This window comes from Doryrhamphus excisus, chromosome 11 (assembly GCF_030265055.1).
Source record: "Doryrhamphus excisus isolate RoL2022-K1 chromosome 11, RoL_Dexc_1.0, whole genome shotgun sequence".
In the NCBI taxonomy this organism is placed as follows: domain Eukaryota; kingdom Metazoa; phylum Chordata; class Actinopteri; order Syngnathiformes; family Syngnathidae; genus Doryrhamphus; species Doryrhamphus excisus.
The window spans coordinates 5500179-5528011 of NC_080476.1; the positions used below are offsets into that span (position 1 = coordinate 5500179).

Genomic DNA, 27833 nt, shown 5'->3' on the forward strand with positions numbered 1-27833 from the left:
AATGAGCAGACAGGATGCTATCCAGTTCTCTCTGACAGGTTAACATGAAGGGAAATGAGTAATACTTTGAGTTATTTGAGTTATTAATTATTATTAATGAGTTATTTGACGATTCTAAAAAATAAATTAGAGCTCATTTAAAAACAAAAGTTTATCTCCAGTACTAGCAAGAGTACTCCAACTCGTCTTTTTTTTTCCCTCCAATGTTGTTTTAAACATACAACGTTTTGCGGCTCCAGGCTATTTTTCTTTAGTGGGCAAGTGGGTGAAATGGCTCTTTTCATAGTAAAGGTTGCCGACCCCTGATCTAGGCCGTTCGTCCATGCTATGGTGCCTTCAAATACATTGGGAAAGTAGCATTGCCGAGATGTCAAGAGCAGTAGAAAATCTCATTTTCTTGTATTAGGTCAAAAACAAACTGAACAAACAAATATGAATGACGCAAATATTCAAAAAGTCATTTTAATGTCTTGTGGACTTCCTGTTTGCACTTCATCAAGCCTTTGAACATGAAGAGGGAAGTGTTCCATGAACGTCACATCGATTTACACAATTCTCCATCTTCCTCAGACTAGGCAAGGGACCAACCTTCGTCCTGCGCATATTTCAAATATTTGACTAATTCTGCTCACTCATCTCGGTAAGTAGATGATTCTGTTTTGTCAGCATACACACAGGATGTAAGTTGTCGTTAGGTTTGGATTTACAGATGACGACCATAGAGATGTGTCAGCGCCAATTGAAAGTGGGCCAGCGTTCTCTTGGCTTCTTTTCATGCTGCATTTAATGTTTTAATACCGACCTGGATAACACCAAATTGTAATCACTCATTTTTGTCAAACAGCGTTTTTTTATTACCAGCCGACAGATTGAAGCTCGTCGCAGAATCACTGTAGCCTTTAGCAATTTAGCTAACAGGCTAGCATTAGCAAACATCCTTTCGGGTTTCATTTGAGCCAAAATTACGTTCGAGTGAGTTTAAACTAAATGTTATCTCGGCCATAGATCCCTTGTTCGTGTCGTGGGATAGCAAATATTTAATACGATGCCGATGAAATTGGTGACTAAATAAGCTTTAGTGTGAATATGCGGTTAGCTACATTACAGAAATAGGCGGAACAAGCCCTTTGTAGTTTCTCATCTTACTGGACACTGTATTCGGAAAACCTGTTCGAGTTTAAGAGCTGTTGTAATGTTGACTTTTGACTGACCAGAGGAGCTCTACGGTGTTTGAGTGTGAGAGCGAGAGAGAGTGAGCGAGAGAGAGAGAGACAGTCACGTACCGCAGGCGACTGGAGCAAACGGCTCCAAACACTGAAACGATACAACCAAAAACACATGCAACGGGGTAATGCTGCAAATTAAAAATGATGCAATCTCATATGTCGCAGGATAAAAAAAATGCAAAACTGCTGCAAATCCCAAAACTACACACAAGACCCAAAACAACTGCATGAGAGAAATGGTGAAGGATTAAAACAAATGCAAAACTGTTGCAAATCCCAAAACTAAACACTTGCCCTAAAACAACTGCATGAGAGAATTGGTGAAATTTAATGGAACAACACAGAGGAATGCTACCAGGGGTGGAGGTCTCTAAAGACATGAGTGGGATGCCTAGAAGAGGAGGCATCGTTGACAATGTAAACCATTCATTCATTCATTCATTCATTTTCTACCGCTTATCCTCATGAGGGTCTCGGGCGTGCTGGAGCCTATCCCAGCTGTCTTCGGACGAGAGGCGGGGTACACCCTGAACTGGTCGCCAGCCAATCACAGGGCACAAATAGACAAACAACCATTCCCACTCACATTCATACCTATGGACAATTTGGAGTCGCCAATTAACCTAGCATGTTTTTGGAATGTGGGAGGAAACCGGAGTACCCGGAGAAAACCCACATATGCACGAGGAGAACATGCAAACTCCACACAGTGTGGAATGTAAACAATTTGGTCGTAATATTTTTACAATATTGTAGAGCAACTGAATGAGACCAAGTGTTTTCACAAAGACTTCCTTCTGGGCATTCTGTTTGTTGTCTTCCTGAGGTCTAGCCCCTTCTTAGTCTGGCAAACTTCTGTTTGGTTCTGTGAACCTGGAGCATTTATCTCATGCAGAGTTTTGTGTTGCAGCGTTTATATCATTGCAGTATTTTTAGTTTACAGCATTTTCCTACTGCATTGTTTTTTATGATGTTGGTGTGTTTTTGGTTTTCAATCATTTCAGTTTGTGTTGTTTGGATGTTGCTGTGCATTTCCCCCATTGGGCCACAGTAAGAAAGTGATCCTGAAAGTACATTTAACATTGGTCGTATTTTGTGCAGACTACAGGAACCAGTTATGACTGACTCCAAATATTTCACCACTAACAAAAAAGGTGAGTCCACGTTACAGTGTGTCTTTCCACATCGTTTGACAGTGAAGCTTTTTGAAAATGTAAAACTAACCAGCTCCGACCCTCCTCCAGGGGAGATCTTTGAGCTGAAGGCAGAGCTGAACAATGAGAAGAAGGAGAAGCGAAAGGAAGCGGTCAAGAAGGTCATTGCTGCCATGACGGTCGGCAAGGATGTCAGGTAAAGTCCAAACCATCCAGCCAGGTAGAAGTACAACACCTGTAAAGTGAGTGTTTGAGTTCCAGCTCTCTATCTATCTATCTTTGCAGCTCTTTGTTCCCGGATGTGGTCAACTGCATGCAGACCGACAACCTGGAGCTGAAGAAGTTGGTGTACCTCTACTTGATGAACTACGCCAAAAGCCAGCCGGACATGGCCATCATGGCTGTCAATAGCTTTGTCAAGGCAAGGCTGCAATGCCCACTATTTGCTGCACAGTACCTACAGTACATGTCCCTTTTCCGCTGGCAGAAGCAGGCATTACAATGTGCTATTTTCTACTGCATGATATAACACATGCCAGTCCAGAGTCTCCACATTGCTGCAGTGCTCTGTTTTTCTGTGATTATATTGTATTAAAACACAGATTAGTTTGGATTTGTCCTTCTGCCTTCCAGGACTGTGAGGACCCCAACCCCCTGATCCGGGCCCTGGCCGTCCGCACTATGGGCTGCATCCGAGTGGACAAGATCACGGAGTACCTGTGTGAGCCACTGAGGAAGTGCCTGAAGGACGAGGACCCTTATGTGAGGAAGACGGCGGCTGTGTGTGTGGCCAAGCTTCACGACATCAACGCCCAGATGGTGGAGGACCAGGGCTTCTTGGACTCGCTGAGGGATCTCATTGCCGACTCCAACCCCATGGTAGGTGTGCAGGCCCCTGAGATAAAAAGGTTCCCTTTTGGCTTTACTGAAATAAAATCCCATACTCTCAGGTCGTTGCCAACGCCGTCGCCGCCCTGTCAGAGATCAGCGAGTCTCACCCCAACAGCAACCTGCTGGACCTCAACCCCCAGAACATCAACAAGCTGCTGACTGCCCTCAACGAGTGCACTGAATGGGGTCAGATCTTCATCTTGGACTGCCTGTCCAACTACAACCCCAAAGATGAGCGCGAGGCCCAGAGGTACCAGCCACACACAAAACATTTTTAATGTTGGCATTTGAATTTGTTTTATTTTTTTTCCCCCTTGAAGCATTTGCGAGCGCGTCACTCCTCGGCTCTCCCACGCCAACTCTGCAGTGGTTCTGTCAGCGGTCAAGGTGCTGATGAAGTTCCTGGAGCTTCTGCCCAAAGACTCCGACTACTACAACACCTTGCTGAAGAAGCTATCCCCGCCACTCGTCACCTTGCTCTCCGGGGAGCCTGAGGTACAGTACGTGGCGCTGAGGAACATCAACCTCATAGTGCAGAAAAGGTGCGTGGCGTATCATACTGTAACATGCAAATTCAAATGGCAGTGTTGTGTTATGTCACTGGAATTCATCTTGTGTTTGTGTGCAGGCCTGAGATACTAAAGCAGGAAATCAAAGTGTTCTTCGTCAAGTACAACGACCCCATTTATGTAAAACTCGAGAAACTGGACATCATGATCCGCTTGGCTTCCCAGGCTAACATTGCTCAGGTATGAAACACATGGCCCCTTGGTTACCAATGTCACTAAAGAATTAACACTTTGGAGTTGTGGAGTGTTTTTACATACTGTTGTTTACATTCATGTCTCATCTTAAAAACTAACTATCTTGGCTGGGTTGGTGTCTTTTTTTTTAACACATAGGCCCCAAAATCACCCACATACCTAAAATCAGACTAGTCTCATATGTAGGTCACGATAACGAATTTTTGCTGGACGATAATTGACCTACAAATTATTGTTGATAATCGATATTATTGACAACATTTTTAAGACCATGCAACAGAGCCGAATATTCAACTGCCTATGTGAAATTATTTAAAATGTGGAACTAACTTCACCATAATGCAGAGTGAAGCCTCTTGTCATCCAGCCTGTGCGATAAAGAGAAAACAAACACGCAAGCACATGTTCGATTAAGTTATTTATTGGTTATAATGACAGGCCTATTAACATGTAATGAACGCTTTTTATAGCTTAAAAAGCAAATGTAAAATTCAAAACCTTGTGTACAACGTATATAAATCAGATAAATACATCGTAAGTAAAGAGGTAGTGGAATAAATATTTACCTTCAAAGCAGACATGGCCTTGGCTATTAAAATTTACTATGCGTGTATTACGTATGTATACAACAAATACTGTGTCCCATTCCAAATATAGGCTTTGTCAACCTCAAGAAAGCTGAATAAAGCGAAAACTCCAGCCCGTGTCTGCGTTTTCTAGCCATGATGTGTGACATTTGGCTACTTGATGGCACTGTACCCAGCCCAACTCATTATGCATAGATTGATTGATGACAAGCTTTTTTCCACCAATGGGAAAGTGGGGCCATGTTTCATTGCTGGCTTTACTATAGCTTTCCAAGCAGTGGTTTCCTACACTGAAAGCACTTACAAATGAGACATAACATGCCAACACAAATACTGTGACACATACTGTGACAAAATCACAGTAAACACGGCTGATCATTAATCTGGTTTTATCTGACAGATTTTCACCAGTTAAATACTCGTTTTTCAGTTTGAAGTTTGCACTTTCACCACGGTTGAAAGGGATCATTTGTTTAGCTGCGTCATCATGCTACACCACCTATTGTGCTGTGCCTGCGACGACTTACGAGGTCATGGTCATAGACTCCTGAGAGTTAAAGAGAGATGGAGAATGTTATTTGAGATGGAATTAATGTGTTAGAACTGTCACTTTTATTGGAAATAACAAATCAGATTGGTCCGTTTTACAGGTGCTGGCTGAGTTGAAGGAGTATGCCACAGAGGTGGACGTTGACTTTGTGCGCAAGGCTGTACGTGCAATTGGTCGCTGTGCCATCAAAGTTGAGGTAACTTGTCCTACAAGTAAATACGTGACAGTAGTCAAGGGATATTATTTCCTCCAATATTGGCTGAGCTACTTTGTTATTTGTACACATTCAGTACAGTGTACAGTCTTTGCTTGTTATTCATAAATTGAATATTTTCATAGTTGGAGCATAGAAAATCAATTTACCACCTTCTCCTTCCGATAGGAATTCTTAATTCCAACAGCTCCTCCTCACATTCTCTCTCCTAAACCCTTCCTCCTCATCCAACAGTAACCTTAACAGCTGTGTGCGTTCACAAACACCAGAACTTCGAACATCAACATTACAGCACCAAAAGGTTGTCACAGTAACATTACTCACACCGAGTGACCAGTGTAGAGTCTACATAGAAACATGACTTTCAACATTATCTGAATAAGTTAAGTTTGTTTTTTTTAGTTCATTGAATCATTTTAATGCTTGAAAATGCCTAAAATGCACAGTTTTTGACTAATAATACACTATATACAAACCATAAAGCAGCAATGTATATTTTGAAAAACTGATAGAATGACGCCACAAAATTCAAAGTGTGATGTGGCTGTACCAACCATCAGGATACAATCGGTAAATTGTCACTTGTTTCACTGCAAATATTCTATATAAACCACCAAGACCATTTTAAATATTTGAATGGAATTGATGATAAACTGGCTGCAAGGCGACTGAGTGGTTAGCGCGCATGCCTCACAGCTAGGAGACCCAAGTTCAATTCCACCCTCGACATCTCTGTGTGTAGTTTGCATGTTCTCCCTGTGCATGTGTGGGTTTTTCTCCGGTTTCCTCCCACATTCCAAAAACTTGCTAGGTTAATTGGCGACCCCAAATTGTCCATAGGTATGAATGTGAGTGTGAATGGTTGTTTGTCTATATGTACCCTGTGATTGGCTAGTGACCAGTCCAGGGTGTACCCCGCCTCTCGCCCCAAGACAGCTGGGATACCCTGGCGACCCTTGTGAGGATAAGCGGTAGAAAATGAATGAAAATAAACTTTGACAACACTGATGTCATCTTGTCCTGGATGCTTCTAGCAATCGGCAGAGCGCTGTGTCAGCACCCTTCTGGACCTCATCCAGACCAAAGTCAACTACGTGGTTCAGGAGGCCATTGTGGTCATCAGAGACATCTTCCGCAAGTACCCCAACAAGTATGTCATTAATGTTAGCAGAGAGGTACACCGCTAATGACTGTACCTACAGACATGTCAGTACTGAGAGACTGGTTCTTCCCCAGGTATGAGAGCATCATCGCCACCCTATGTGAGAACCTGGACTCTCTGGATGAGCCGGATGCTCGCGCCGCTATGATCTGGATCGTTGGCGAGTACGCTGAGAGGATTGACAATGCTGATGAGCTGCTGGAGAGCTTCCTGGAGGGCTTCCATGATGAGAGCACGCAGGTTTGTCTTGGTTTAATTTTACTTCTAAGGAGCATCCTGCCATAGCTGCCTAGTCAAACGATGTGTGCTGTACCTTCCAGGTCCAGCTCACTCTCCTGACCGCCATTGTCAAGCTCTTCCTGAAGAAGCCATCTGAGACACAGGAGTTGGTGCAGCAGGTCCTGAGCCTGGCCACTCAGGTGAACTGTGAACTGTGAATTGAAACACAGCTTCTCCTGCACTGAATGTGTGAGTGTTGACCTGGCGTCATTCTCTCCAGGATTCGGACAACCCGGACCTACGCGACAGAGGCTACATCTACTGGCGCCTGCTCTCCACCGACCCGGTCACCGCCAAGGAGGTGGTGCTGTCCGAGAAGCCCCTCATCTCAGAGGAGACTGATCTTATTGAGCCCACCCTTCTGGATGAACTTATCTGCCACATCGGCTCCCTGGCGTCTGTCTATCACAAGCCGCCCAGCGCCTTTGTGGAGGGCAGTCACGGAATCCACCGGAAACACCTCCCTGTCCAGCACAGCAGGTCTTGACACAGCATGCACACATACCCACTGGCCACATTATGTTCTCTATTGAAACTGTCATGGATGCATTAGACTTTTAACTTGTCCTTTGGGTACAATAACTATATTGTCAATACCTTAAACTTTATCCAGATCTGCACCAAAATGCTATGTATTGTGTAAACTAACATGACAACACAATCTTCTTGGTGGTCTAAATCTTTTACAACTTCTGTATTGGATTATATAAGATTATTGTACGTAATGTTTTGGATGGTGTGTTGACTTGGTTGGGTGGATAATAAGCCCCCGTGTACGCATTTACAGCATCGACACAGGTGAGAGTCCAGTGAGCGGTGGGCCAGCAGCTGCCATGGACCAGCCGCATGTAATCCCCAGCCAGGGTGATCTGCTGGGTGACCTTCTCAACCTGGACCTGGGCCCTCCTGTCAATGTTCCCCAGGTGTCCTCCATGCAGATGGGTGCGGTGGACCTTCTGGGAGGGGGCCTGGACAGCTTGGTGAGAATCAACAATGCATTTGACCTTAAACACTTGTGCTTAGCTTTAGAGTTGCCTCTACAACATGATCACCATCATTAATGCATTGATGATGAATAGATGTACAAGATATTCTTTATTTGTCCACATGGGGGGAAATTATGCCCTTAGAGCCGCAACGTGCACAGTAATCAGGGTATCTGCAGGGTCTTAAGAAGTCTAAATTCCAAGCATTTGAATTTAAAGTGCCCATGACACAAAAACAAATGCATATTTCCTGTGTTAGATGTGTGATCAAATGTTTCAGTATTTTTTATAATTTCGGTCACTTCTTGCAAGTGATGTCAGATCTGGATAGCCCCAACTTGCTAAATAACACTGTTTATTGTCTTCAGCTCTGTGCTTTGTGCAGAGAGCAAGCTGGTGGCTCTTAGGCTATCACTACCAGTAAAATATACGCCTCACAACACCATATTAGTGAATGGTTTTATTGTTGTGAATATGTCACTTTATTGCTGTGTCACCCATAGGGGTTCTAGATCTGAATTGTGAGCAAAACGTGGCTTGCTGTCTTGCATCTTTCTAGCCTATCTTGCAGTCAATGTCAATTTCTGTCAATATTTTGACTAGATATGTTCTATGGGCGCTCATTCCAGTGCTAAATAAGCAATAACTAGTCTTTTATTTTGTACATAGAGCTGTCAGTGCCACTTAGTGGTAGTCCAAAAAATGTGGCCATTTTTTGTGTGTGTTGTATGATAGTTATCAAAACATAATATGTCTGGTTCCTGGATCGTGTTCTGGTCTTGACTTCACATCTAAGATGGCGTCAGTTCAGAAAATTCGTAGTTGTTTCTTTATCTATGACAGCAGTATGATAAAAAATGTTTTATTAAAGGAGTACTTTCATTAATTTCTTGGTGTCATGAGCACTTTAAGGCCTTAAAATGTCTTAGATTATTTTAAAATCTCATCAAATGTATTAAATGCGATTTTGAAAGTTCTTAAAAGTGTATTAATGTTACTTTTAATTCAAAGAAATGCTGTAGTAGCGTGGTGTACAAATTGAAATGCTTTTGTTCCAGAAGCGACAACTATTCATGATGGCTTGCGGTTGCTAAGAAAAGTCTTTCTTGTCTTGTCTTTTTTTGTGTGTTTGGTGTTGTCTGTGATGTTGGATGCCCTTTCCTGGGGGCGTCCTGATCCTTTTCTCTCCTGTAGCTGGGGGGAGACCTGGGCGGAGGTGTTGGGGGAAGTCCAGCTGTAAGTCAAGCCCCTCTCTCTTTGCCTGCCTGCATGCTAGAATCAAGTTGAGAAGCGCTCTGCTCCTCTTGCATGCTTTCAGCTAAAAGCGCACATTGTTGCACTTTGCATGTTTTGGCCCTGTTGCTGTGTTTTTGTGGGCCCATGTGACCTCCACTGTGCAGTTTCTATGCACAGATGGCAGATGGCTATGCCCATTTTATGTTATCCAATGCAGTACAACAGCAACAAAATGTTAGCATCAAAGGTATAATCTGGGCTAAAACATGAAAAAGTGACACCTACATTGACTTTGTTCACTTCTTCTCATAAAGGTGTTCCCGCAGTGGAGAACATTTGCATGAGCTTCTTGTGTGATTCTTCTCAGCTTCATAGCACTCTTTTTTTTTGACTTTGTAATGCTATGAGGGCCGACTTTATGACCACATACTCTCACTGTGATGTTCCCTCAGGTGGGCCAGAACTTCATCCCTTCGTCCGTCCCCAGCACGTTTGCCCCATCGCCCACTCCGGCACCTCCGGCTGTCAGCAGCAGCGGCCTCAACGACTTGTTTGAGCTCTCTACGGGCATGGCCATTGCGTCCGGAGGCTATGTGGCACCTAAAGCTGTGAGAACAAATAATTTGATCATTTAAACTGCTCCAATGATCTCATGTATATTATTAAATTAGCAGCTGTGAGAGCTTTGGTTGTCCCACTTAGTAACTTAGCCGTAGAAATTGGGATGCTTTGAGTGATTGGCCACCAATCAGTATCGGAGGGTTTCTGTGGAATAATACGTGATCGGCATATCCCTATCACGGCTGATCTGATTCTGTGGCTCGTGCTATTGCAGCCTATAGAGAACGTATTTCACGTATTTCTCCAGGTGTGGCTGCCTGCAGTGAAAGCCAAGGGACTGGAGATCTCCGGAACGTTTTCTCGCCGTCAGGGCCATATGTACATGGACATGACCTTCACCAACAAGGCACTGCAGCACATGACTGACTTCGCAGTCCAGTTCAACAAGAACAGGTGAGTGTGTGCGTTTATAATGAAGTGGACGCTGTTGCTGAGCATTAGCCTTTGTGGTCTACTGCAGCTTTGGGATGATCCCCACCAGCCCGCTGCCCATCCACACTCCTCTAATGCCCAGCCAGAGCATTGACATCTCCTTGCCCATCAACACCATCGGGCCAGTCATGAAGATGGACCCTCTCAATAATCTCCAGGTATGGAAACACATCCAAACAATAAGACACCTGCTGAGAAGGATTCATGCAATATTCTTCTTTTTCCACACAGGTGGCTGTGAAGAACAACATTGATGTATTCTACTACAGCGTGCTCATCCCTCTCAACATATTCTTTGTGGAGGATGGAAAAATGGGTAACTTTGCTGAAGATATGCTATGTGTTTAGCTCCACACATGTGGTATCGTACAACACTAGGTAACGCAGCACAAGGGTGCCATAGATCCCCTTCAATACTTTGACAGTACTAACACACACAAAAAAACTGCTGCGTTGAATAAAACATATATCGTGTTAGTCGGAAATCATGTTTTTGTGTGTTCTCTGTCCTTAGAGCGACAAGTGTTTCTTGCCACCTGGAAAGACATTCCCAATGAGAATGAGCTGCAGTACCAGATAAAGGAGTGCCACCTAAATGCAGGTAGGTCTCCCGTGACTACAGCAGTAGTGATGGTACAGTGGAACCTCTATTGTTGACATAAAATGTGAGACCTTAAGGGGTCATTTCTATGAAAAATTGCTTTACAGCGTGAAACAGCAACGGCTAGTTACATGTCAGTCAAACATGCACATTGACAAGAACTGACCCGGAGTCCTGTTTTTTGTTTTTTTTGCCCTCATGCTTCTTATAGGACACATCACCACCTGCTCTTCCTGCTGAAGGAAACATCATCATTCCTATCAGATGATGCTCAGAATTGTACGAATTTGAGCAAAGTAGCTAGCTTGTCAGTTAAACCCATATAGAGCCACTTTATCATCCTCTTCCTCATAGAGATGTTGCTTATAATAGCTGTTTGAATTAGACTAGCATCACAGCAGCATTGCATTTTCCTCGGTGACGCTTAAACTCTTGCAGACACGGTGTCAGGCAAGCTGCAGAACAACAACATCTACACCATCGCCAAGAGGAATGTAGAAGGACAGGACATGCTCTACCAGTCACTCAAGCTCACCAACGGCATCTGGATCTTGGCTGAGCTCCGCATCCAGCCGGGAAACCCGAACTACACGGTACGGTATATAATGTACTGCTCAGAAAACCTTAAAACACTTTATGTGACATCAAATGTGGAGCACACGTTTATTTTTTTAAGCAGTATATACATAATATACACAGTGTGTTTTTTTTCGGTCAGCTGACATTAATATAGTAAGCATTTACATCAGTTTACTAAATATCAACATATAAGATTTTTTACAGCTGTTTTTGAGAAGATGACATTTTTGTCGGTAGGATAAAAAGTGCTGTTTAAAATGACCTGGTCAGATAGGTGTGACTGACTCTTGTGTCCTGGCTGGTCCTACAGCTGTCTCTGAAGTGTCGGGCCCCCGAAGTCTCTCAGTACGTGTTCCAGATGTACGACGCAGTGCTGAAGAACTGAAGAACCGGCCCTTTTCATTCATCCTGTTACCTCCCTGCCAAAAAAAAATGGAGGCAGACATCCTACATCCAACAGGACAAGACAAATAGATTTCATTCCCGTAGATGAAAAGATAAATGTTATGTAATCACTCATGCAAATGTGTTGTACACCATGCACAATATGAGGTAAGAGATTTTATTTTGGAACACTTAGTTAAACATTCATAATATTTTTAGCTTCTCTGTGAAAACGTGTCAATCATTCCATCCTCAAGTGTCTTAATGTTGTGACCGACAGTGGAAACAGTGAGACAGTATCCCCACCCCCCCAGAGAGAAACTTGTAGACATCATTGTTTATGGCTCACAGTTATTTTTAATACTATCTTTTTCTTTAGGCCTGCGATGATACCGCTATTGTTACCATGCGTCTTACTCAGCACTCCATCTTTTGGATTAGTTAGCATTTGCTGTCAAAGTTGCTGTTTTAATCCATGACCAAATGATTGCAAAGCACTGATGTTGAATCTTAAAGCTACATTTAATGGACCTCTTTCGCTTATATTACATAACTGTAAATGGGTTCCCCGAAGGAACCCATCGTCCCACTATTGCAACCATATAGTTGTACTTTAGCAAACTCTAAATGCTATTTATTGTTCATCTACCTCTTATGTTTCCTTTAAAATTACAGTAGCCTTTTGGTTGTTGTGGTTTCCAATGAACTCTTGTTTTCGTTTCATACTTTTTGTCGAGCCAGTTCAAACCTTTTGCATCTCAGTAAACCAAATTTGCAGGACCAAGCATTCGCCATATATGTTTGTTTTGTTGTAATGAGCTAATATGTCCCCAAATATTTGCGCTTTGTGTGCAATTCAGGTGTGGAGGCCCAGTATTGCCTTTGTCCTGTGTAGATTAGTCATGATATTTGTGTCAGTAGAAAGTACGCTACATTGGCATTGATTACCCTTTATATATAACACAATTAAGCCTACTTCTGGCTGTATATCACTTGTTGGTGGGAATACTGTGTACAAAAACATACTCCATGTGTCCATTTTTATCCCTTGCTGTGGATTTTCCCCAATTTAAAACTGACTTGGAGGTTTATGTTTTTTTTGTTGGTGCACTCCAGTAAACATCTTTAACCAGCAGTGCGGTAAAAGAATTGAATGAAATGATTTTGTCCTGCATCAATAAAGTGTCACCATGCATTGCTGTTGTCAAGTCAAGCTTTGTGTGTGTTGACTTTATTGCAACTTGATATGAAAGGTAGATTTGAAAACAGATGTTGTGTCTGTCATCCTGGAAATCTAAAGTAACACAGAAAGGGAGGCGTGAATTCATTGAAACCCAAACCCTGCAAAAAAGTGGCATACCATGATAACGTCTTTGTCGTTATATCTGAGCCAGCTGTGATTCTGCAGCTTCTTTTAGGGTGGGCCGTTCTTTAGACGACGCAGTCAGACTCTTCTGCAGGAAATCTCGACAGTCTAACAAACAAGACAAAGGCACATTGACTGCAGGAATGTCCACCAGGGTTGAGGGCCATGTGGTTCTTCTAACTTTCATTCGTATTTTCATCATTTATAGAAATGTTCAACTATTCAACAGTACATTAATGATAATTAACTCAAATGTATGAGTTTATTGTATTACTACCTCAGCCATTTTGTTAGCTGGTTATTTGAAATCAATAGGATTCATGCTCAAAACATTGGATAATTAATTCCCAAAATGATATGACAAGTAATTAAGGTGTTGACAAAATAAACTAACTGAAAATGCTCTGTTTAATGCCTTCAGTCACTTAGCCATTCAGTTTCCTATAGTTGCTTCCTGAGGCCTCTAATTAATGCCAAGTTTCAAAAAATCATTAGCATTAACAGCTGTACCTGTAAGCAACCTCCTCGTGTAGGTTTTGGGGCTTTTAATAACTCCACAAGATGGTGGTAGCTGCATTTGAAGTATCATGCGCATCATTCAGGCGCCTTACCTACCTCTCCATGGGCTGTGAAATGTCACACTACTAAGCGATTTGCTCATTACCAATATTACCCAACAACGGTTGTGTTGCTGTTGTGTAAGTTACTAATAAATTGACATAATTATTGTAGTTAATCATTCATTCATTTTCTACTGCTTATCCTCACGAGGGTTGCAGGGGTGCTGGAGCCTTCGGGCGAGAGGTGGGGAACACCCTGGACTGGTCATATAGACAAACAACCATTCACACTCACATTCATACCTATGGACAATTTGGAGACACCAATTAACCTAGCATGTTTTTGGAATGTGGGAGGAAACTGGAGTACCTGGAGAACACCCACGCACGCTCGGGGAGAACATGCAAACTCCACACAGAGATGGCCGAGGGTGGGATCGAACTCAGCTGTGCAGCCTGTAGTTAATCAATGAACCTTTTATTTACATAACCAGTTAGCATGGAGGCCACCCAGTCAGGATATCGGGAAAGACCTGGCATCATCGAAGCATCTCTGTGTGGAGTTTTGCATGTTTTCCCTATGCGTGCGTGGGTCTCCCACATTCCAAAAACATGTTAGTTTAATTGGTGACTCCAAATTGTCCATATGAATGAATGTGAGTGTGAATGGTTGTTTGTCTATATGTGCCCTGTGATTGGCTGGCCACCAGTCCAGGGTGTACCCCGCCTCTCGCCCAAAGACAGCTGGGATAGGCTCCAGCACGCCCGCGACCCTCGTGAGGATAATTGGTAGAAAATTGATAAATTGCATTAACATTGAAAGTACTCCCTGCCTCTCGCAACGCCCCATGGAGAGGCTTCGGCGTTGAGCTAAAATGCTGCCTTTTTAACGCCGCATTAAAGTCAAATACAAGAGTCGAATACGCATGTGACGTCATCACACACGCGCACAGTAACTTCTAAATGCGACATAACAGCAAGTAGCATTATCTGCACATTTCTACTAATGTGTACATGAATTAACCAATGGCGGACATCCCCTCAGTCCCGCCCATCGTAACGTCATTTTCTGGCCAAGGGGGCGGGACAAACGGAGATAGAAAGTCATGATGATGATGAAGATGATGGCTGAGTCTCCCTTATTAAAAGTCAAAATAAATCGATGGATTTTGTTGCTGTCGTGTCTGGATTATTTCCAAACAGGTTAGTGTGCACTTTTTATACGTTTGCCTCAAAGTTCACAGCAAATGTAACTGATGTGTCAAGCATTGCTCTTGAGTTTTTGGATTCAATTATAACAACAATGTTGGATGCTAACATTTTAATGCTGCACATTGAAATATTGGTCATTCTTCAAACGTTTATGACTTCTTATGGACTTTTTCCATCATTTGATGGTATGTAATGATCATACATACTTCTTTTGTATAAAGGAGACTGTGTGTATTTTCAGCACACACACTTTTGGCAGATAGCTTTACTTCCTTGATTTGTTTTTTAATGGAAAAATAATGTGCAATATTACCACAAGTGCAGATATTCCCACGTGCGTGTATGTTTGTATGAACTTTAACATGCCACCTTTTTGATACTGAGTTCCAGAAGTTTGTTGTTTAACGTTGTGTTGTTTGCAGCCATTGTAGCAAGCTGCAAAGTCATGGAGCTGCTAGCATAGCATGGCATCTGTATTGCTCCCCGTCATCTGCCAAGAAAGGGACAATTGCCACTTTTGTTAACGGATGTTGGCCCATGCATCCTACAGACATTTGACAACGGTTGCCGTGGTGACATGGCGCCGCCGTGTAAACTGCCTCACCATTGAGTCGAAAGTTCCTTTCTTCCTGCAGTTTTGTTGTTGAAGCACTATTCAAGGCCATGATTTTCTGCGCAGGTGTGGTGCTAGCAGTCAACATGACCCTCCCCAGCACCCTCATCAGAGGCATCATAGGAAGCGAGGCCCTCCTATCGGTGCACTATGCCAGCTTTAGCACCGACATGCCTATCATCAAGTGGCAGCTCCGCAGGGAAAAGTCAGTCACCATCGTCCAGTCCATCGGTACGGACATCGTGGGGACGCTCAGGCCTGAATATCGCGATCGCATCTTGATATTTGAGAACGGATCTCTGCTCCTGCACAACCTGAGGGTGTCTGATGAGGGGACATATGATGTGGAGATCTCCATCACGGATGATACATTCACGGGGGAAGGAAGCATCACACTCACGGTGGATGGTAGGAGAGCAGACAGATTTCATTGATATCCTAAAACTCATTAGACAAACGCACGCACAGGGAGAACATCCAAACTCCGGAGAATCAAACCCAGGTCTTCCTAATCTCACATTTTAGCTTGCTACAACATACACAGCAACGTCTAAAGCTTGTTGACAGGTAGAATATGGAGGGGCACAATTTTTGTCCAACCTGAATAAATAAAATTGGTGTATACCAGTCATGCGCATTATGGAAACTTGTGGCAGAGGCGTGCACTGCCCCTCATGTCTGAAAAAGGACAGGGAGAGTTGGCAACAACACTGTAAAAGTTATAGAAATGGCTAAGGAAACAAAACTAGAAAGTATATGAGGCAAGTTTATTTGTACGCATTCACCTTGCAGTTGAAGTGACACATTTTTAAATATTTGTTTTTCCCCACAGTGCCATCAAGTGGATTCAGTAGGTCACTTACCATTTATAACGGGACATGCCCTGTCTCCCCACAGAGCCAGTGTCCCAACCTTACATCCTCCTGGAGGCTTCATCCGTGCTGGAGCGCAGTGAAAACGTCATCCTCAACTGTTCGCACGAAACAGGAACCAGGACCTCGTACAGGTGGTTAAAAGGCGGCACAGCGCTTGGCAATGACACCAGGCTTGTGCTGTCACATGACCACAAGCACCTGACCATCACTCGAGTCACTATGGCGGATGACGATGTCTACAGCTGCATCGTGGAAAACCCGGTGGGCTCCTCAACAAGCCTGCCAATCAGACTGAGTGTCTACAGTGAGTAAAGACCCATGAGAACTATTATTGTTGTGTTCACTGTACTACATGATTCTCCTATTAGAAAGAAGTTCCATCTATATCATTCTCTCCACTGGTGGGATATTCCTTCTGATCACCTTGGTAACAGTCTGCGCCTGCTGGACACCATACAAAAAGTATCAATCATCTTTATTGACTTTTAAATCAAAACTAAATAGCCTAATGCAAGCAATCTGTTTGTTTGTGTTATATTAGCCCAAGACGCCCAATGAGAAAGTCTTTCTCCAGACTTTATAATCAACGCACGTCGAGGCCGCGCACAGGTAGACAAATTAATTTGAAAATTTACAGTTACATTTTGGAGGATTGATTTTCAAATTAGAAATAATGCACTGGAATAAAAAAAAAACAATTGAACTAATCCCAAAATTAAAAAAAAATAAACATAGGAAATGATGTTTATAATGGTACACCCAAGAGCAGTGGTTCCCAAACTTATGATAAAGTTTGACATGAGCACTGATAAATGGGTAAGTTATCATCCCACATATCTTCCACTCCACTCTGATGTTGGCATCCTTCCCTTTCAATCCATTCCATTTGAATAGAGCTTCACTATAGGTGCTAATTGTTTTTTTTATTTTTATTCACGTACCTCATGATGTGCACCAATTGTCAAGGGGGTATGTGAATAAAAATGAAAAAGAAATTTGCGCCTAACACTGAAAATTACAACGGCGCAGAAAGGAGACAGAGTATTAAGCTGTCCATTGCTCTGTGTGCACCATATAAACAAATAAGTGATTGTTTTGTGCATTAAGAGTGTTTTATCTTGAAGATTTCATTTATCCAATCCCTGCATGGTGCAGTGGGGAAAACCTGGCACTTTGTGTGTGGGTATTCCCTCAGAAATCCGGCTTTATCAATACTTGTACGATGCATTTTTGTAGATTGGATACTACTTTGTTGTGATTGTTAATGTGATTGTAATACAGTATCTTCTATCAGTATATGCTTCATTTCAAGCCATTCAAAGGGAATGACTGGAATAAAAGATATGTAGAATGATGACTTATGTTTTTATCAGTGCTCATGTCAAACTTCAAAATGTGACCATGCAAAATACACATTTTTGATCTGCAATTACTATACCATTCATTCATTTCAATTAATGACCTTCAATATTTTAAGTTAATTTTAATTTAAGATAAAAAGTTTAGTTTTTTTAAGAGTCCAGGAGTAAGGGTCAAATGTGTGAAGGGGTACGTAACTGTAAAAAGTTTGGGGACCACTGTTTTCAAAATCAATCATAATTTTTTAATGTTGCATGGGTTCGGCAAATCAGCCAATATAGGGTCAATACTGCCAGCTACTTGTCTGGAGGGTGGAATGCTAAAATGACCCTACATACACTTAGTAATACATATTTGTTTTTCCTACAGCTGATGCCTCTCCACAAGAGATGCAGCACAGTGCAAAGAATGCGGTGACGTCACTTTTCATCCTGCAGCAAAAGGTAAACCTTACAAAATGACTGATTCAGGTTGGGACCTCACCAGGTTTTGTTCTGCAGGATCTTTCCCCGGGTGACTCTTCCGTCAACAGTATTGGATCCACTTCTGAACTTGATCACCCTCCAAGTTATACTCACTATGTTGATTCTCTTACCAGGGCGAATGCCCAGTCCATGCAGAGGTGTAGCTGAAACTCGGACCACCTTCTTCTACACCAATTGTGCACTATGCACTATGCACATTTATCTCATGTGAGAAGACTAATTTTGGCCCTTTTTTGCAAACGTGTTGTGTAGTTTCATTAAAACTACACATGCCACTGTTGCATTCTTCAGTTCTTTTTTCCAGACAAAAAAATAATGCCTAGTTCTTCAAGTTAGTTATGGTAAAGTATGATTTTGCTGTAGTTAGATAACTTTAAAATCTAAAGATCACCAAAATTTTCTTTTCAAATATTAAATAAATATGTATTTGTATGATTTGCTATCATTTCAGCCACTGAATCAGCTAATTGGGGGGCTTTAACATACTCAGAAACTTACCAAGCACAAATGCCATAAATACATGCGTAATTTAACTAAAGGAATACCCCGCATCAGAAAATCTTTTTTTCTGTGTAATGTAATATGGGATGTGTTTAATTTAAATTGTGTAATAAGCTGAGAGGGCCAATAAAAAAACAATGGGGGCCACAAATGGCCCCTGAGCTGTACTTTGGACGTCTCCCAAGTTAATTTTTTTCTGTGTGCTGTATGTAAGTGAGAAAACAGCATTGAATATACATATACAGTACAATATGATCACAATTGTATTTTGTTACTTAAACAAAAGATATGTACAATATAAATGTACAGTTTTTAATTAAAAACAGGATTAAAAATAATGAAAATAATAAAGATGAGAGCAATAACTAAAAGGTTAAGCGCTTCAAATGCAACCGTCTTGAAGACTCAATAGCGGGCTAAAAACTAAACATCTGATTGGACGCTGGCGTTGCCAATTAGCATATTGACCCTTTACGTAACACGGACAGATGTATTTTTGACAGCTTGGTAAAGCCGCCAATTTAAGCTGTGGTAAACGGAATTTGCTAAATGTGCTTTCATTAAACAGAGCTCGCTACAGTAGCAGAAAACGAGGGAGAACGTTACTTCGAGAAGTGTGCAAAAATGTACGCCCAAACTAATTTACAAGACGTCTCGGTGCGTGAAATTGATCAAATGGCAGCCACAATTGTATGTATTATTTTGAAAGTTGTAACCGGAACCTTTTAAGAGGAAGCTGACTTGACTGCTCCTCAAACAACTCTTTCACACACACTCGCTCACACACACAGAGGAACATTTCCCAACCACTGGACGTTTCCCGACATGTTGTTCAGTCCAACAGGCGTGTCGGAGTGTTTTCGAGAATGGGGCGACATAGAGAAGGACTACCAACAAATTCAAGTGAGTTGTGTCTGTGTGCGTCTCAGGGGAAGACGCTAGCCTGTGGTCAAAACGTCACCTGGAAAATGCTAGCTAGCTTCCAGCCCAGTGGGCGGGAACGAGGCGTCTCCGGGACCCGCCCTCTTTAAGATGGTGTCATTTTCTTCTGCCAACAGGAGATATTTCCGTATTTTATGTATTTCTATGAAAACAAATAACAGACAAAGTCAAGACTATAAAACTAGCAAGCGAACGCAACACAGAGGGTGTCTGAGCGTTTGTCCTACCGTTAAATTGGTCGCTGGATCACCAATTATTTGAGGCTTATTTTAGTTTATTTTGACAATTTTCAACCCCAACAATGGATGTTAGTATGTGGACATTAATTGAAAACTAATTGAAAAAGACTAGCTAACAATTATCCAAGTTAAATGGTGAGATACTTGTCACAACATTAGGTACACCTGGTACAATCAAAACTGAGTTTTATCATCTCAATCAAGGCATAATTGTGCATACGACTCTTATACTGGCTCTACTTAAATGGTAGCAATGTCATGAACACACATATACGCATTTATACTCATTTTGCAGTTCCCTATTCAATGGCTGCTGACATAGACCTGCTTTGTCAAAGCGGTGTGCATGAACCCTGTCCACAATTCATCTCATCTGTTTTCTCCCCTTTCAGGACACCCATCGCCTCTATAAACTGAAACTTGAGGAAGTCACCAAACTGCAAGTCAGCTGCACCGCTGCCATCGAGCGTCAGAGGAAGAAGCTGAAAGAGCTCTCGGCATCACTAAATGAGTAAGTCGCCCATATGGAGAATTAAAGATGGATTCTTTAATGAGTTTTGTGTGTAAGAAATGGGCAAAAATCCCATAAGAAATGCTACAACATCTTGCAGAAAGTCTTCCGAGATGAGTGGAAGCTGGTATAGCTGCAAAAAGGGGGAACCAACCCCATATTTGGATTCTTTTGTTCTAATAGAGACATGTCCCAATACTTTTGTCACCATCCACACATGCTACTCAGGGTCTTGCACTGTTCTTTTCTATTTTTAGGTGCAAGGCCAAACATCCAGAGCAAAAGTTAAGTCCGGAGGATGTGGAGTCTATCTCTGACATCGAGGTGTCAATCGGAGAGAGAGACAACACTTTCTCTGAGATGGAAGCCTTCCTGCCAAAGAAGAACGGGTTTGATTCCTGTTTTCTATTTGTTGCCTTTGGGACTTCAGCTCCAAAGTGTTATTGACTCACTCTTCTTCCTTTTTCAGGTTATACCTCACTCTTGTTTTAGGAAATGTCAACGTTACGCTCCTCAATAAGCAGTCAAAGTAAGTATCACCTGTCGTTGTCATAGTAATGGGCTTCCAAGGCACACTGTTGTTAACCTCCTAAATATCTTTCATAACTGAACAGATTTGCTTACAAAGATGAATACGAGAAATTTAAGCTGGTCCTCACCGTCATCCTCTTTCTCTTCTCCTTCACGTGTCGCTTTTTGTTCAGCTACAGGTAGGAACGCACTTACTACCATGTCTACGTGCTTACAAGTGTAGAAATAAGTCGGCATACAAGCATAAAAAGAAGTTAACCTGTGTGAATAGTACATAAAGTGCATGAGTTTGAGTAGCATGGACCGGAGGCAAAGTTCATGCAAACATCTGTAAAAACATTATAGCAAAACCTTTCTTTCCCTTCTTTTTTCAGAGCCTTAGACGCCATGTTCAACTTCCTCCTGGTGTGGTATTACTGCACGCTCACCATCCGCGAGAGCATCCTTATCAACAACGGCTCACGGTACAGAATTATGATAAATAATGACCCACATGGGGCTGCACGTCGGTCGAGTGCTTAGCTCTGTGTGGAGTTTGCATGTTCTCCCCGTGCATTTGTGGGTTTTCTCCGGGTACTGCGGTTTCCTCCCACATTCCAAAAACATGCTAGGTTAATTGGCAAAATTGTCCATAAGTATGAATGTGTGTGAATGGTTGTTTGTCTATATGTGCCCTGTGATTGGCTGGCGACCAGTCCAGGGTGTACCCCGCCTCTCGCCTGAAGACTGCTGGGATAGCACCCCCGCGACCCTCGTGAGGAAAAGCGGTACAAAATGAATGAATGAATGAATGACCCACATGCATTTTTAACATTGGCCAGCAGGGTCAGACTTCAAGCAATCATTTCACTGTTCTTAAGTGACAGTCTCCCATGAGTTCAGAATAGATAAGAGACTCTCAAATTCTTTGAGATTAATGACAGGTACAGTTGAATAAAGCTTGCGTGCAAGGAGACAAATAGATAGGATGTCCACATGCGAGGGGAGGGGTACTCCGCAGTGAGAGGTTAAAGCTATCTACCACATGGTCAAACACCCAGGCAGGAGAGAACATTCCTCTATGGAGGACGTCTTTGAAAAAAAGGACATACCATCACATGCTGACATCTAAAGAAGGCTAACAACATCATATGGAATAATACAAAGAAGGCTACTAACCAAGGACGGTAACACTTTACATTAACATGATTTACAGAAGTTAATGAGGAACAAACCTACTAAACCCTAGCCACTACTCATTAGTTCTTCAGTAATTACACTAAATGCATGTGCCTTAGTTGTTCCAAACTATGCCACTCATGAATTCCTCAATAGTTCCTGAGTAACTACTCTAAATATACAATACTGTGAGACTCAGCACCTCCAATTCAGATGTGCTGATTTGGAGGTGCTGGGGCATCATGGTTCTCATTCGGAAAATGGTGCCGTGCTCCCTCCAGGTTGGCAATGAGGTCCTGTGCCAGGTGCCAGGTGGAGGAGCTCAAGTATCTCAGGGTATCTCTTGTTCACGAGTGAGGGAAGTGTCTTAAGGGACAGTGTCTTAAGTCTACAGTCCACTCCGTGTCCTTCCGTGCCCCTGCTCAAGCTTGGCCAAGTCGGTCATAAACATGGCATGCACCTCAGGGTGGCAAATGAATAGATGCTCACTGTACCCTATCATTTATCACATGAATTGTGAATTTTGAGAGAGCGCCCTCTGGTATCTACTGTATCTCACTTTCTCAGCTCTAGTGGTGCAATTTTGAGGTATCTCTTAGCCTAGCTAAGATAAGATTACATTTTGGTATGGTTACATACCAAAATGTAAACTATTCCGAAACCTTCCTCACCAAACGTCCCCCTGTCTGCTTTTAGGATCCGAGGCTGGTGGGTGTTCCATCACTATGTGTCCACCTTCCTGTCGGGAGTCATGCTCACGTGGTGAGTCCGCGTTGCTGCAAAAACAACACTTTACCTCTCTCCCATCACAAAGGTCCCTCCTTTAAAACATTTTTGTCGTCTGTGCTTGCAGGCCGGAGGGGACCCTGTACCAGATGTTTCGGAACCAGTTCCTTTCATACTGCTTGTATCAAAGTAGGACATCCATACTGCCCAAACGTATTCATTCATATGTTGTGTTAGGTTAACTGTCATAGAAGTATAAAATAAGTGAAAAATTAATAATGCAATTCCACTATTCATTGATGCTAAAGTGTAAAAGAGAAGTTAACCCCTGTGATCACAGTAATAACAGCCTAGCTTAACTTCTAGTGTCCCATTTATCGTCACCATGTGCATCTTATCAAAAGTAGACGAAAGTAGATGTTTTTAGCATTCACTATTAACAGTGGTTAACTTATTTTTACGCTTGTATGCCAATTAAAAATATGTGATGATGTTTGCCCTCTGTAGGCTTTGTGCAGTTTCTACAGTACTACTACCAGAGCGGCTGCTTGTACAGACTACGAGCGCTGGGAGAGCGACACAACATGGACCTCACTGTTGGTTTGTGTCTCTATACGCACATACACGTACACTGGTCGCAACATTAGGTACACATGAACAATATTAATCTCAACGATACAATAGTGGCGTCAATCATTCAGTCATCGGCGCTCTTGTGACTTCTTCTTGTGTTGTTCAGAGGGCTTCCAGTCATGGATGTGGAGAGGCCTTACCTTCCTGCTGCCATTCTTGTTCTTTGGTCACGTGAGTTTATAGTTTTAGACTTTAAAAAAACTGCACACATTTTTCACCAATACCGTTGACTTTGTAAGAAACTGTTTATGTTTGGTGAGGGTCTGGATAAAGGTGCAATCATTTATTTCTACTGTTAATAAGTGACTTCGGCATCAATGGAACACACCGAATCACAACACTGGTCATTGTCCTCTACAAACCAGGAAAGAGTCCTCTGCTGAGTTTACTCTTACAAAGATAGTTTACTGTACAAAAAAACTTTGTAATTATTAGGGCTGTCAAAAAACATCAGCGGCAGTACCTGATTTATTTAATTAATTACATAAAAATGTTGAGTGTAATTTAAAAATTACTTTATGTGCACAACTCTTTATCAGTAAATGTGTTACCTATTTCTTAGTTTATTCATCCATCCATTTTCTATGCCGCTTATCCTCATGAGGGTCGCGGGGGTGCTGGAGCCTATCCCAGCTGACTTCAGGCAAGAGGCAGGGTACACCCTGGACTGGTCGCCAGCCAATCACAGGGCACATATAGACAAACAACCATTCACACTCACATTCATACGTATGGACAATTTGGAGTCACCAATTAACCTCTGGGTATTTTATTTTGGCTTTGTAGCCAAATTGGGACCAAACCTTTGAAAATACATAATGTATTTCCATATCATGAATAAATGCTGTACGCAAACCATAGAGGATATGACTTTGTGGTAAACATGAATCATAAATCACTTTTGTGTGCCATTATTGGCGATCAATTAAAACAGCACATTTAATAGAGGCTTCAGACAACAATCAACATTTTTTTCCATCATCATCATTATCCTGTCCAAATCCTTGAATGTAATTGTCCTCCTCCCCCTCATTATAGTTCTGGCAGCTCTACAACAGCATCACACTTTTCAAGATGATCCAGCTCCCAGAATGCAAAGAGTGGCAGGTGTGTATCCTTAAGATGTGAATGTAAATATTGATTATTGTGATTGCGTTTCTTATTGTGTTAGTTAAAAGTTATCAAACATATTTTTTTTTGTGTGTCGAGGTTGCCATGTGCGGCTGCTCCTACATGGTGCTCTATCTGGGGAATTTCTTCACCACACTGGGCGTGGTTTACCAGAAGTACATGAAGAACCAGGACAACAAGTCTAAGTCCTTGTAGGACAATCTGTTGTTCCCTGCACCGTTTTACTGTTAAGCTTATCAGTGCGTCAGTTTGTTGGTCAAACTGTCGTTTTGCTGTAGAAGAATGTTACTCAAGTGTCCTTACTGGATGTGTTTCTGAACAAAACACCTAAAAAATATGTTTCTTGGGGTAAAAAAATGGGTAGTTTGCATCTCAGCTGCTGCCATGTTTATTATTATTATTATTATTTTCCTTCCAAAAAGTGAATAAAAGCACTCCTTCATGCCACCCTGCTTTAGTGTTGTTGCTCAACGCTAATTTCATGCCGCATTTTTCTTTATGTATTTCAAAAATCAGTTTATTATGACAACATAATAAAATATTAATTCTTTAATTTCAGAATTGAATATATAAATGTTCAAGTTTATTTACATCTGTTACAGTATTTGTGTTGTTGCAGAGCATACTCGAAGATGGGGGATTCTGCTCCACAGCACCTAATAAATACATAAATAGATAGAATTGGATTTCATGAAATAAAAAAAACACCTTGCAATGTTATTTTCTGCAGAAAAAAACAGCAGTCGAAATGAGCAGCAGTGCACTAAACCTTCCACAAGGTGGCAGCAATTACCACTCCAATTATTGTAGGTTGTATTGACCCCACTCCTCCTCCTCCAAGTCTACTTTATCCATATTTGCTTTTTTTAAGATTAAACCTCCCTGAGGCCATCTAGCTCCAATTAGGTGCTTATTCACCAAACACAGCATAGAAATATGACAGCAAAACTTTGGTACTTTTACTTATTGAGAATTTGAATCTGGCATTTCAATCCGGGATGCTCTTTCAATCCATGGCCCAAAAGCCACAGTTCTAACATATATATGAGCTAATGACATAAAATTAATGATATTCCTGTAAGCCTGTGCAGTATTTCCTTGGCTTTATGATTTAAACATCTTGACCGTGGCAGCTGCTACCACATTGAAAGACATGAAAGGATGGCAAGAAATGTGCACAAAAGATCACAGGGAGTGACACTTATATTTTTTTAAATGAAAACCATCTTTCTACCAATGCTGTCCAAAAGTATAGTATGCATGTATGTATGTGTTGGAGCTCCAGGGCAATGAGGTGAATGAGGAGGTTGGAGGATGGGATGATTCTCTTCTTCTTCCCTTCTAGCCGACTCTTCTTTCATGTGTCTCATTATAAAGCTGCAAGGAGAAGAAGGAGCCCGAGGACATAGGGATCGGGGGACTGAGTCCCAGCCACTAGGAGTTGAAGATGGGGGTGGTGGAACCATGGAGGCATGGAGGGACCGCCCTGTCAAACCTCCCTGCTGGACCAAGATAAAGATTCCAAGGACCTGAGAAGCTCCACCATGGGAGGCTTCTTATCTGGAGCAGGTCAGATATGCACACACTTCCTTTGGGAGAGCCCAAGATGATAAGCTTCTATCACGGGAATGATTAAAAGAGAGGCCGGAGCAAAGACGAGTCTTTGATTTAGAGCATGTATCAGACCCAAAGACTCAAGTCTCTGGGACACACCTCAGTCGGGAGACTACTTTATTGTTCCAGTTTTCTCCATATGTTCTCCTATTTTCACCACCCAATCAATGGCGTTGTTAGGGTGAGGCCGGACCATTATTTGTCATCTAATTTGTTTGGGCCTCTTGTACACACTCAAATAATGAGCACGTCTTTGTCCATTTCATATTTCACTACAGTCCTCCCTCGCCACTTTGCACTTCAAATTTCACAGCTTCACAGCTTTAAAAATGTATATTAATCAATAAATCATGCTGTTTGGTGGTTGAATGTGGTCTATTAGTTAAAAAAGCATACTGATGCATTCATTCATTTTCTACCGCTTATACTCACAAGGGTCGCGGGCGAGAGATGGGGTACACCCTGGACTGGTCGCCAGCCAATCACAGGGCACATATAGACAAACCATTCACACTCACATTCATACCTATGGGCAATTGGTGGAAGAAATGTGTGTAGGAGTACCTGGAGAAAACCCACACATGCGCGGGGAGAACATGCAAACTCCACACAGAGATGCCCGAGGGTTGAATTGAACTCTGGTCTCCTCGCTGTGCAGCCCATACTGATGCAAATTTTAGCTATTTGTTTTCCCAAATTAAGCATTTTCAAGCAGAACCCTGACATCACTTCCTGTCCATCCCCCACTCGGCCCCCCTCACACCGCAACACATTTACAGCTACACAAACTAGCATGAATCTTATTTATGTATTAAATGGCTTATGGCTTACTATAATATAATTTACTCATTCATTCATTTTCTACCGCTTATCCTCACAAGTCGTAGGGGGTGCTGGAGCCTATCCCAGCTGTCTTGGGGCGAGAGGCGGGGTACACCCTGGACTGGTTGCCAGCCAATCACAGGGCACATATAGACAAACAACCATTCACACTCACATTCATACCTATGGACAATTTGGAGTCACCAATTAACCTAGCATGTTTTTGGAATGTGGGAGGAAACCGGAGTACCCGGAGAAAACCCACGCGTGCACGGGGGGAACATGCAAACTCCACACAGAGATAGGTGAGGGTGGGACTGAACTCTGGTCTATTATAATATAATATACAATGTAATATAATATACATTTATTAATTTATTATAATGGCTTATATTATAATGGAATCACTGGTTTACTCTGTTGGGAAATATTATGTTATTTCATATCTATAGGGCTCTAATAATGTTAAACACCACAGAAGGTGATATGCAGGTTTTCTATGCTGTAACTATTCGGTTTATAAATAAAGAATCCAATTTTGAAGAAACTCTCATCACAGTCTGGTCTGGAACAGTAGGGTAAAAAGTAGGGTAGGGTAAAAAAATGTGGATATGCTCTGCTGTTGATATTGCTAATGCATTTCGTAGTAGTGCACATTTCATCATAAAAAATGAACTGTCGACCCAGAAAGACTTAAACAAGGACAATTTTCTCCATTTACATTTTGTCGTAATAAAACCAATGAGAGGGTCGGGTGTCATAATTCATTCATATGTTAACTAAATGCTTCATCCAAATGATATCCCCTGGAAAACCACTTGTAATGCTCTTGCCACAGCATAAACGAGAGTTCTCCTCCTCTCTTCTTGCTCCTCATTAGCAAATGAAG

The 27833-nt window shown here is 42.1% G+C and overlaps 3 protein-coding genes across 5 annotated transcripts; all 3 read left to right on the forward strand.

Annotated features, from left to right (window-relative positions):
• Positions 1-326: 326 nt before the first annotated feature.
• ap2b1 (adaptor related protein complex 2 subunit beta 1) lies at positions 327-12861 on the forward strand. 2 transcript variants are annotated; one of them, XM_058087001.1, is made up of 22 exons: positions 327-640; positions 2328-2380; positions 2471-2576; positions 2666-2801; positions 3014-3259; positions 3331-3521; positions 3592-3813; positions 3900-4020; positions 5273-5368; positions 6421-6536; positions 6623-6788; positions 6869-6967; positions 7048-7307; positions 7615-7807; positions 9008-9049; positions 9502-9657; positions 9918-10063; positions 10131-10260; positions 10334-10418; positions 10617-10703; positions 11142-11296; positions 11593-12861. In XM_058087001.1, the coding sequence occupies exons 2-22, from the start codon at positions 2344-2346 to the stop codon at positions 11665-11667; spliced, it is 2865 nt and encodes a 954-aa protein (XP_057942984.1). In that variant the 5' UTR covers positions 327-640; positions 2328-2343; the 3' UTR covers positions 11668-12861. The 2 variants fall into 2 exon arrangements, with proteins under 2 accessions (XP_057942984.1, XP_057942985.1); XM_058087002.1 differs by lacking the exon at positions 9008-9049 and having other exon boundaries at positions 330-640.
• A 1804-nt stretch (positions 12862-14665) lies between these two features.
• LOC131138476 (hepatic and glial cell adhesion molecule-like) lies at positions 14666-18678 on the forward strand. 2 transcript variants are annotated; one of them, XM_058087417.1, is made up of 7 exons: positions 14666-14795; positions 15484-15825; positions 16315-16596; positions 16661-16754; positions 16834-16901; positions 18021-18094; positions 18152-18675. In XM_058087417.1, exons 1-7 carry the CDS (start codon positions 14699-14701, stop codon positions 18281-18283), a joined length of 1089 nt encoding a protein of 362 aa, XP_057943400.1. In that variant the 5' UTR covers positions 14666-14698; the 3' UTR covers positions 18284-18675. The 2 variants fall into 2 exon arrangements, with proteins under 2 accessions (XP_057943400.1, XP_057943401.1); XM_058087418.1 differs by lacking the exons at positions 16661-16754; positions 16834-16901 and having other exon boundaries at positions 18152-18678.
• A 623-nt stretch (positions 18679-19301) lies between these two features.
• tmem120aa (transmembrane protein 120Aa) lies at positions 19302-25013 on the forward strand. Its single transcript, XM_058087157.1, has 12 exons — positions 19302-19540; positions 20211-20329; positions 20587-20718; positions 20799-20858; positions 20944-21039; positions 21235-21324; positions 22715-22780; positions 22872-22933; positions 23252-23344; positions 23484-23548; positions 24416-24484; positions 24587-25013. Exons 1-12 carry the CDS (start codon positions 19463-19465, stop codon positions 24701-24703), a joined length of 1047 nt encoding a protein of 348 aa, XP_057943140.1. The 5' UTR covers positions 19302-19462; the 3' UTR covers positions 24704-25013.
• The last annotated feature ends 2820 nt before the right edge of the window (positions 25014-27833 follow it).